Genomic DNA, 12,399 nt, shown 5'->3' on the forward strand with positions numbered 1-12,399 from the left:
GCTCATGCGATCGGAGACCATCAGTGGCAGCTGCTGCCTTTCAAAATCATTCCCATTGCCGGCAGTAGGTAGTATGTAGGCAGATATTGGTGGTCCATAAAAAGTTTATTTCTGAAAACCACATGATTGCCCCTCAAAATAGCAACAATAAACAGATTATGATAACAGGTTTCAGAAGATCCAGATTCGACCCAAGCGAAGCGAAAAAAGGTTCCCGCGACGGCGAACCGTCAGCTGAGAAAGAAGCCGTTGTAAAATCTCACAAATATTTAATCAATTATGGAATTTATATCAACACACATAAATCAATTTCCAACTTGAGAATGGCCATAGTTAGATGTGGAGATGCCGAAAACGGTTTTACGACGCTGCATAGCGCTCTATCTGCGTACTGCGTTCTGAGTTCACCGTTTGATTCCGCATCCCATAATAAAATTAAAGGGGAATTAGTTAATTTGATTACACGTCGCCGAAGACTTTGCTTTGGTGAATTCCCGACCCGCTGACCACCGGTCGCAAATACATCGGAAGACGCCATCATCCACAATGTGGATTCGACATTACACCGCGGAGACAAAGAAGTTTGGTTTCACTTTTCAAGATGGTACGCTGCTCTTTGCACCGACCGGCGACGATGATCACCACCATCGGAGGCAAATGGCAAATAGAGGGGGCCATAAAGTGAGAGAGAGAAGTGCGGCCCATAAAACAATAAAAGCTTTGAAGATTTGAGCAGCGCGCGATCGTGATGAAATTGACGATCATTATCACGGCATCATTATCGGAACGATTGCCGAACCGCTGTGTCGTCAACTTGAAGTGCAAATGCAAATCAAGGAATGTCAGCTTGGATAAGATGCGTTAGTACCTGCGATCTAAACGACGTATTTGCTTCAGATGATGGCTGCGAATGTTGCATTGTTAGAAGAAAATCTTGGCTTCAAGTTTATTTGCATCATTTTCATTCGGATCAGTGCAAAAAAAAATGGTTGAACATCTCGGTGATGATGATAAAAAAAAACTTTGGGGTGGAATTAAATGTAGTTAATAGCCTAAGAGCTATATTTTATAACTTTCATAACAAGATATGTGTTCCGAAGTATTGGATTTTTTTTTAACTAGAAAGCATCATTTGGTGCCATTCCATTTTAAATAGAATATGCTACTTTCCTCGCAATAAAATATGCAAACCCAACCAAACATATCCAATTTTTCATTGAAATAACATTTATATAAATTTCAATTCAACAGTGCGGGCATCCAACAGCCTTGTTTTCTCGCCTACCTTTGATTGTTTATCCAAACCGAGCACTAGGCGCGTAAATTCCGCTCCGTCCTTCCGTCTCCATATTCTTATTTAATATTTCAAAGTAAATCTTAAGCTCTTAAGCTTAAACAAATCGAAAGAGAAGCAAAAACAAACTCCGTTCGAGGCAGTGCGGTTCGCTACACTGGAGAGTTGGTGCCGGTCCGTATTGTTGGCATGGCGGTAGGACAGACGGATAGGATCCTAGTATTGGCTTGGCCGCTGGACAACCTGAAGTGCTAAGGTACAAGGTAAAATATTTAATCATAATAATTAAATAACAGGTAAAGTGCAGGGCCGAACCTGTAGGTTTAGAAATTAAATTAGTCACATTGCTTAGATTTGTTTTATGATTGTTTTGTTTAATTCTTTATTTAATGATTCAAAATGAGGAGCCTGGAAATTATGAGCAGATTCATTGCCGGAAATCCAGACCTCGTTAAGTCTACGCCCTAGAATTTGTGCCCATTATTACCCTCCTTAAATTGTAACCTGCTTCAGCCCTTCTAACCATCTTGATAAGTGGTCCCACTCTTCCGCGTCGGTGAGGCGAATAGTACGAGGGAACCCCCGAAAGCTTTTAGTGAGAAATACCAAAAAATTACCATAAATCATGGCGTACCCTACGTGAAGTACGTACGATACGTGCCGCACCGAACCATGTGTGTTGTGCACAACCCTCCTCCGCGCAGCATCTAGCGTCTGTGCTGTGGGTGAAGTAGTTATCTTTCGCGCTCTGTTTTGCCTTCTGTAGGGAGTTTGCTACATTTTGTGTTTCAAGTTGAAGGAGTAGAAGAACACTTGTATGCCAACATTGTTAACAACGCACACTTCACACCCTTGTGTTACCCATGCATACGATTATGGACGGTTGTTAGAAAAACATGGGCGGCTTGTTGCACGTCGCATTTGACTAACTTTTACCTGATAGCGGCAAACTTAAGGAAAAGTATTTGAAGAACGTTTCGTGAAAGATAAATTTGTATCACTGTGCTCATATTGACTGTCGTTTTTGACAGCTGTATGTACAACAGTAAATATTTGGACAAAGATGATCGACAGAACAAACGAAACGAGTTTGGAATTTGCGTGTGGATTCCAGGGAATATGGATATCAGCAAATATAGGGCAATAGCGTGATATGATTCACGTCTTGATATATTGTGTTTGTTTGGCGACATCGATTCAAAGATCCCGGCTACATGAGTGTGCATAGGAGGGCAGAATGTATTTTGTAAACAACTTGAGTTTGGCGCAGCGACAATTAAATACTCCATTGTGTTGAGCTTCAGTGCGAATTTCGATGAGGACGCTTCCCTCAGACCCTTAATAAGCTTTTTATCCCCTTTAAAGAATAGTTGTAAGAGTACCACGATGGCAGTCAATATGGCACCGGACCTTCCACGGGTCAACCCCACACCTCCCGCACTCCTCTCCCACCATCATTCGAATGCATCGAACCGATTTGTTTTTCGTTTAATTCACTGTTTTCTTCATCAAAACCCAATTATCAATAATTATATGTTTTCAATCATTTGAATGTACGAACTCGACGAATGCTCTACTAGATTCGGCTAATTTCCTCTTATCTTAAAGGAGCTTCGTATTCTACGTCCACAGTTCGTACAGCAAAACATAAGGTTTGTAGTTTTACAAATTGGGTCTCCAGTTAGCCTTGCGATTGTAATTTTTGCGAGTTTGTATACTTCGGATGACTTTCGGCTGAAAAACAGTTGAACCGTTTGTTTGAGATACTTCTTATGTAGCATTTTTGGCCAAAATTTGATTTTTATATATTTCGAATCCTCGTGCAGAAATACTTATTATATCTAAAAAATGTGTTCGAAAATGTATGAAATTTATTTTCTATTGTTTGAGAAACTACATATGTACACGCACTTTGAAGAGCAATTGAATCATTTGTTTGAGATACTGCATATATCCATTTTACAAAAATGCGAGGAAACAACAAAATACTGTTTTTAAACAAACTAGCACCGAATCTTTCGATTTTTTCGATACAGATCAATAGTTTTAGGTAAAACTTAACACCCTGAGAGACTTGCAGTGCAAAAACTGTAAGCAGTACTCCATAATTGATCTTAAAAGTGCGTACACATATGAACTGGTGCCAGCGAAAGTGGTACATAAACCATTTTTGTCGACAGAGAGAAGCAGAGAATGGAGAACCCGTAGGTCACGGTTTGTCATAATGACAAATATTTGTCAAGTTTAGCCGGACATCTGTGAAACTGATTAGATGATCAAACTGATGTATATTTTTGCTCCGTAGAAGCAAACTGGCAAAATCTGTAAGAATAATTTCATGACATCCTATATGTTTTTATGTATGTGTATTAGGGTGGTTCAAAAAATCGATTTTGCTCCACAGTGCTCAACTGATTCTTTACCATGTTCTGAGTGTCCTCTGAAAATTTGAGCTCATTTGGATTAAGACTGATTTAGCACAAGCCGTTTCAAGTTTGCATGCAAATTAGTATGGGGAAATTTATTTTTTCATTTATATTTTTATATTTTCATTTCACTGTTAATGACGTTTCCCCAATAAGCGCAGGTTAAAAGAAAACCTACATGGCTAAAAGGGATACGCAACAGCTTTCATCCAACGAAAACCGCATGTTGATTAATCGTCCCAATAATTAGTAGGCCTAATTATTGAAGGCCTTCAAGCCAAATGTAACAAATATATTAAGTGTCTATATCCACTTATAAACAGAAAATCAAAACTTTGTCCTAAGAATAAACTTTTGATTTACAAACAAATTTTTAGACCTGCCATGTTGTATGCTGTGCCAATATGGACTAGTTGCTACAATACCAGAAAGAAGGCACTTCAGAGGATTCGAAATAAAATTTTGAAAATGATTCTTAAGTTGCCTCCGTGGTATAGTACCAATGAACTTCATAGAATTTCTAATATTGAGACATTGCAACAAATGTCCAACAAAATAATTTCCAATTTTAGACAAAATTAACTCCTGAGTTGATAACATTGTAATTCCTACATGGTTCAAATCATCCAGAGGAAAAATTCTAACTGCCAGAGGCAATTGAGATGTATTAGTAATAACTAAAACTGTAACATAGCAAATAAGGATGATAGTGTTAAGAAAACACGGAACACCTAGTCTAAAAGATGAATGCATGTATTAGATAATTAGCATATAAAATTAGTTAAAAAAATAAAAAAATTAAATAAAATTGAAATGGGTACTTGATCCAAAAAAGTTCGTTGCTATGAAAAACGTCAACAAAACAAATGTCATTTCTTGTTGTTGTTGTGTTTGTTTTTGTCCACATATGATCTAGTAACCTAAAAATGTGAACATATCGACATAATGAGAGTGAATCCGGAACAAAATATGTTTAGAACACATCGAGATTGAGAGATATCGAGATATGGAGGTTATTGAGATGCAAAATGCCCAAATGTATATAGATTGAAGGGACCGATGAAACCATCGACATAGGGAGAGATATCGAGATACAGAACATCAAGATGTAGAGAGTCGCCTGTATAATCAATTTTTCATAACGAGACGAGCCAGCCTTGGGCTGAAAGTCTCGCTAATAAAGAGTTTTTGTCTTACTTTGATTGTATCTGTTTTGTTGTCTGTTTCTAATAACTGCTGTGTAGATAAAATCTAATCTTACCTGATAACCTCTACATTTATGTTTGGATGTCTCCAAGAATTTCAATTTCACTTTTTTTATAATGTTTATTTTTAATCTTCCGTGTTCTGGGTCAACCCTTCATTACTAGTTTCACCTTCACCTTCATCTGTACATTTACTTTCTTTAATATTCTATTATCAAAATCAATCATCCTATAATGTCTAATGACATCCTTCCATCCGTGATGTTCTTATACTATCCGTTTCATTCGTGGATCATCCCTCCACCGCAACACTTTTCCTTGCAGTTTTCCCCTTATCTTGTCATCCCTTCTTGCCTCCCCCGTTCTTAATTATCTTATTACTCTAAAACATTTCACTTCAACCTATTGGTCGCCGTCTCCGGCACTCATTCAACCTGCATCACTCTGCTTAACGCCTTACTATTTTCACCTTATATATACATATGTACCAATAAAATGTCTCGAAATGTTTTTTTTGCTATAAATAATTTTCAATTTTCAAATTTCTGACAGCAGTTTTCCTTTTTTTTCAATTTTTACTCACTTACTCTGTCCCACTCAACTGAACTTCTATATTATTGTCCTACATTAATTGCTACTGCCAAATGTCAGTTTTAAAGTTCATTTAAAGTTTAATGCATCACGTGAGCGACTGGAAGTTTCTTTAGTTGAAATTTTGCTAATTTCAACTCAAAAGCAATAATTGCAAACAACCATAAAAGACTGAATTAGATACAATCGAATGTATTTTCTTTGTCTCAACGGAGAGACGTTGCCGTTATCATATTTTCTAATGTTTTTGCATGATGCATGTTGGTTTTTTTATACACACTTCTCTGTGATGATTTCATGTTCATAAAAACACTGGGCTTAATGCACTGCTATCCCAAAATATTGTCAATACACTGATCTAGGTACCTCAATACAAACCCACAGAACCATAGAAAATTACTTTCTTTTCTGTTGCTAGAATATGTTGAATTTCGGTAAAGAACATGGCTTTTTTCTCCATTCCCTCAAATATTTCACTCAAATCTAAACGATTCACTTCAATTCCGAATAAAACAATTCACCTGCTGAACCGGAAAAATGACAATAAAAAGCGATACAGAAGCGTGGCACACTTCAATCCGATTCTGCAAGGTTGGTCCTTTGGTGTCTGAAATATGAATTTCCTCGAAATACTCAGGTCTCCAAAGTAAACGCGATGTGCGATGCGACATGACGCGACAATTATTATCAGTGAACTGTCAAATCGCGCGATCGCGTTTTCGCTTATGACTTACACATAGGAATACAGCTTTACAGATAACTCTTCCATCTCAACCATAACTTGCTATACCCAACCAGCGGATGTCAATTTTTATTACATAGTTCACAAATTCGCAAGATTCTAATACAACCATTGCATGAAAACAAAAGATATTTTAGTTACTAGATAAAGATTGTCGCTTCGGTTTTCTTTGTTCTGCTGTCCGAAACATGTGTGGTACATGCCTGTCAAATCGTATGGATTTTCCTTCTTTGACATTTAGCTCCCCTATCCTCGCCAGCAAAAGATGTTCCGGACAGCGACGACAGCGACAATCTTTATCTAGTAACTAAAATATCTTTTATGAAAACCATTACATTCCTGTATTATTTGGTACAACATCTGTAAGCTATAAGAAGTAAAATTGTCGCTTTGTTGTTCTATTGATTGCGCTATTCAAATTAATTCATAAAAAAAATGTTACTTAGGTCCTTTTGAAAAGTTAAGGGAGAATTGGTGCGTGATCGGGCGTGTTTCAGGTAGAATTTAGAACATTCGTAAAATCCGAGTTTTTGGTTCTGTTTTTAATGTTCGGTGAATAAGTGTGCGGTTGAACGTGTTTTGTATATGATGCGAAACATTTGTAAATTCCAGGTTACTTTGTCCTCCTTTTGGACGGTTCGTAAGTAAATTGATGAATATATTTTAAGATTTTTTCAGCATGTACTGTTATTGACAAACGATGTATATTGTCGAATAGAGCTCCTTTCACCTTACCCACTAACACAAATTTTCCTTCCTGAGACATCTATGAAGGTAGTATGGGTTTCCATGCATCTTCACTAGTTTCTATGCATCTTCACTAGTTGAACTAACATTCCTTCCCTTCCTTCCGTGATTGTAAGGACGTGGCCAGGTGTACAACTGCTACTGTAAAGGAAAAGGTACTATCCCAAGTACCAATTTGCGACAATATACAGTAGATTGCTCAATTGAGCATTGTATAGCCACCCACGATTTGTAGAATCACATATGCTATGCTAGAAATCAAAATCGAATAAATTAGTTTTCCAGAAAATAATCGAATCTCTCTCCCAATATTTTTGTGCTTTGCTTTTGCTAAAAACTAAATTGTGGGTTTCGTGGCTGTGTGGTTAGTATCGACCGGCATTTAATCGCATTGTGCTGCTTAGTGTGGGATCAATTCCCACCTCAGTTGCAAAACTCCGTTGTCTAGTGTGTGATAGGGTTAAGGCAGGTATTTTCGTCTTTTCGTCATAGTCTCAAAAACCAATAGAAGAGACACTTTTTTGCTAAACTCATCTGTACCAAATCGTAAGCTCAGGAGAAACGTTCAGCTATAGTGAAATTATGGCAAATGGACGTTGCTTTCATTTGTTTTAGACCCTACGACGATGGACGGAAATACCTGCCGTGTCCCTACTTCCTTCAAAAAGCGAAAAACAAAAGTCTAGTTTATGTTTTAGGTACTTATCCTTTACCGATTTGCTATAGATTGCATTCGACAGAATATCATGTACTATGGTTCCTTATTGAAAATTGGCCGGATCTATTTTTAGTGTGTGCGAGAAAGGCACAATTATCGCCAGGTGGATTAATCAGGATTTTTAAACGGTTAGATAAGTGAGTATAAACGAACCCGCGAACATAAATGCCGTTATCGTTGACTTCTTTCAACGAAAATTAAATTTTATTATTATCTTTAGCCGTTAATCAATATCAAAGTCAATGGAATCCGTTTATTTGGCGATCATTGCAATGACCAAAATAATTCATTGTTTTGGTTTCCGTATCAGTTTTTCCCACGAAAAAAATCATTCCTTTCTAGCGATTGGTATTAAATTGTCCTAATTTGTCCACCGGGTGTTAATTTGACCTAATTTGCTGTCGGATGCCATGAAAAAAACATAAGCAATTTACTTTTGGTCCTAATAGAAAATACTACATGCTTTAAAGATTTTTTAAGAAACGAATTAGAGCTAGAGATGAGTCGTGGGCTGAAAATCTCTTTTAAAAAAAGAAACGAACTTCTTGTGTTCTTCAATGTTTTGATCATAGCTACATAGCTTATTAATCATCGAGATCCTTGAGAAACATTCGTTTTCGTATGTGGAAGAAACTTGTGGAAAAAAGAGATGACTTTTTGAACATTTGGTTATTTTTGCTTTTTTCGTTCACATAGTGTACTAAAAACGCGTAGTGTTACAAAGTATCTCGACAAATTGAAAAAATGTTGTCCGTGTGTGTACATTTGGAACTGCAACACTTTTTATACAGTTATACACAACCGATGTCAATGCAAGAAGCGGCCTTCGACGGAAAATATATTCTAGTTTGACGTCACTGCATTTGGAAGTTATTATTTAAACAGTGAATGTACAGAGATGTATGCTTTAGCTAAAAACGAGAAAATCAGTACCTTTATTAGGCAGATTTCATAAGTGTTTTTTTAAAGCGAATGGTACTATTTTAAATTTTATTATGTGATTTTCATTGAACCTTTAAACAAAAAAAAAATGAAAAAGGGATAATTATATTACTGAAAAAAAAGTCATAAGGAGATATATGCAAGCACTAGAAATATATTTCGAACAATATAAAAAATAAACAAATATCTAAAAAGTAGATTTTAATTGCTATATTTTTAATGAATTTTTATTGGAGCGCATTTTAATTTGAGTTATTATTTATCTATTTCTATGTCTTATCTATCATTACAATTTGCATGGCATGACAAATGCTTCAACTTTGAAGCAATTTCCGTTTCCGTAGAAAGTGAATGCGAATATTAGTCAAAAGTCAAACCCCTTAAAGCCCCTCAACTTTCTCATGGCCAATAGACATTTTGGAATTCCCACAGCAAATGCGCAATCTGATGCTAATCTACGATAAGTGCACATCTCAAATACCGTGCATGTCACCGGCGCGATAGTAAGCCAATATTGCTGTCCATTTAAGCAAGCATTTTTCACCCTGATAACATTCCATGGAAACTGATCAAACTCTGCACAATAATCAACACACTCGACGTGTATATTCGCTGACGGCGATGATAATTGACAAACAGTTAGATCATTTCTGTGCCAACCATTTCCGTGAATCAGACACTCAGGAAAGTGCCACCGTGTAAAGTGAGTAAACCATTCGTGCCCGGCGGCTGGTATAGATAACCACAAATCTGTCTGGACACCTTAAGTTATGGTTATGGCTCGGGAATGATTATCATTCACCTTGGAATGTATTCGTATTCTTCTTGAAGTAGTTTCAGCACTGTGTCGCACAATGGCGAACCGTGTTGATTCATTTCATCGAACGCTTATTGCTATCACAATGACACAATAAAATGGGCGGCTTAATTTTAAATCACATTGTTGCGCACGTTTCAGATCGATTTCTGATAAGCTTCGCTACGTATTTTTCGCGTGTTAAGATTCATGTGATGATAGCTTATCTGTTTTTTGTCGGGCGAAATTACAGCCAAATGAATGCAGCAAGTGAAAGAAGGCATCCAGAAGCGTGGCCGATTCGGTAAACTTCCACGAAACATCAACCTCTGGAACTGACCTTGGGCCTAACAGAATACTGTTACGACTACCTTACACAGAGGCAGTCGATGGTACATTGCCATAAACAGAAGTCCTTCGTCCTTTATCACAGTTTACAGCAGGCAACAAAACGAATCCTCGTCAAGGATGTGACATTGATGGTGCTACTTATGTTATTGCCCCTATAAACAGATTGTCCTTTTTTGAATATTTCCCGGCATAGACGCGTGCGACCTTCACATGGTGAACGTTAAGGTGAGTTTGTGCCCAAGTGTTTTAGTTTTTCTTACTGATTTGCTTAATGGCTTTTGTAGTTTGGAAGTAACTCATATGTACATAGATTCTAGGTAAATTATTGCACATTGCTTAGAGATATAAGTATGAAAGAGTTTACAATGACGGGATTATTGAATAATTCACGACAATCTGAAACAGCGCATACGAAAACCATGGTTCATATCTCAATTAAACTGCTAAAAACATTGCATTACGCAACAAAATTAGTTGCGTATATGTGATTGTTTTTCATTTTTAAGCAATTATGTTATTTTTTTATAGTTATGTAATTAAACACCTAAATAGTTTGTACGTACTCACACATACAGACATTATTTTTTGTCAAAATAGTTTTGATTATATGGCTTTTGGGTACCATTCAGTATACGAAGAAAACAAAATACACATTTTTTTCGGCATGCTAACTAACGTTGAAATTTGATTTAATAGAACATATCTAGCTGATATGTGTTTTTAAAATCGCTGGGAAATTCTCATTATCTTAGTCAAAACAAACGCCGTAGACATGAAAAAATGAGGACACGCACGCTACATTACTAGTCAAAATAAAAAAAAATCCAAAGCCAAGCAATATAATCGCAAGCCCTTTACGATTAAAAATAAATAAAAATAAACCGTTATGATTGATTATTGCCCTGATAAGCCGTGTTTTATCAAGGCCATAGTGTACATTTACAATGTACATATTATATTCCTCGCAGCGCATCCATCCATTTTTTTTTCTAGAAGGTGCGATATTGTATCAGTCGCCGTATTATTGAAATACGCAAGCTGTTCTATCCGACGGCTCAACGTGAGCTAAGTGTGTCAACCAGGAGTTTGCACTCACCTGCGTCATGACACGATCGGCCCCCGTGCCTTCCTCATCTTTGAAGATTATATCCTTATTGTAGTTGGTTTCCAGATTGCGGAATTTGCTATCGTTCCGTGAGATAGGGCCCTCCTGTATTCCCGAGGCACCCAAGGAATTTTCACTAACGTTCGGCACATGCTGTTTGAACACTAATGGTAGTAATTTGCGGGTTCTTCGGGGACCCCCAATGCCCCTGCCAGGACCACAGGACTGCACCTGGGACACCATGTATAGCAGGAAAATCAACAACATTGTGAAGCATTTCCTTCGGCTGTTGAGACAGTTTTTCCAACCGCATCTGTAACTATTCCGAACCATGCTGTACTGCTAGCACGTGCTTGGCAAAAATTTTAACCGTTTTCACTCTTCCTTGATATGATACTGAGCTGTGCTGCAAACTCAACAAATCACTTCATATTACACTAAGGTGAACACACTATTTTGCCTTTACACTTGTCACTGTTGCTTTTCTTTATCAATTGGAACTACATGAACGTGGCAAGGGGCTTAGTATTTTTTCCCCAGTAAAGCCTAATCAATATAAGCTGATTCCATATCTTAACTCTGTCATCATCAACGTGCACTGATGAGTGTTGCACAATTGTCTTCCTCCGATTAAATTAAATACTTTTGAAGCTTCAACACTGTATTCCCATTAAATCATTCAAAAATATCTATTACAGACATTTAAATAATAAGTTTAGAATTTATTTGGTTTCGAACATTCAAATCTTTGCCACTCGAAAAGTCGCGCGCAGCTTGAACCGATTTTGCAATTGCTAACACACTCACTCTCGTCAACTTGTCACCGCCGGACAAAGGAAAAATTGGGAGGAGATGGTAATTCGACTAGCACTAAATTAGAACTAAGTAGATGTACGGCTGAAAATTTTCGTAGCCAGCACCATATTCGTCGGCTCTCTCTTCGTTCGTCCGTGGGTCTGTTTTGTGGTGTGGTTCCTTTCAGCCAGGGGTGGAAGAGATCAGCCTCTCTTTCACACGAATATGGCAAACACAAGTCAGCGAACCAACCAACCAACCAACCAATGGGACTCACAGAGGAGGTGAGAGCTAGCTTGGGAAAACGCGTGTGGAGAGTTACCTACCACCGCTTATCTTCAGCGGGACAAGGCAGCCACGGTGAAAAATGAGTTGAAAAGCTTTTCGAGTTGAGTGGCTTGTGGTGGTGTTGGGTTGAAGTCTACTCTGCGCTACTCACCTGGATCGAAAGAAAGATTTAATATACAGGGCCGGTCCAACTTGTGGCTGCAAAATAATGGTAGGTACTATCAATCATGCCGTGACATTTTTATGATAGAGAATTTTAATGGGCCTTATCTTAAAGTAGATGGGCCTTCTACGATTCAATCAAAGTAAATTGCCAACATCACCGGAAATTAGCCAGCCGGCGCGAACATTATTTATAACGACTGATAACTATTGTTGGGCAGCTGTATAACATGTGGA

General features: G+C 37.6%; 1 protein-coding gene across 1 annotated transcript in view; it reads right to left on the minus strand.

The window, feature by feature from the left end:
- LOC134205204 (protein hedgehog) overlaps positions 1-11,811 on the minus strand; it is a 57,972-nt gene extending 46,161 nt beyond the window's left edge. Inside the window, exon 1 of the mRNA XM_062680246.1 lies at positions 10,909-11,811. Within this exon, the coding sequence (XP_062536230.1) occupies positions 10,909-11,250 (342 nt within the window). The 5' untranslated portion in view covers positions 11,251-11,811. The remainder of the gene's footprint in view (positions 1-10,908) is intronic.
- Between the last annotated feature and the right edge of the window lie 588 nt (positions 11,812-12,399).

This window comes from Armigeres subalbatus, chromosome 1, assembly GCF_024139115.2.
Source record: "Armigeres subalbatus isolate Guangzhou_Male chromosome 1, GZ_Asu_2, whole genome shotgun sequence".
Lineage (NCBI taxonomy): Eukaryota > Metazoa > Arthropoda > Insecta > Diptera > Culicidae > Armigeres > Armigeres subalbatus.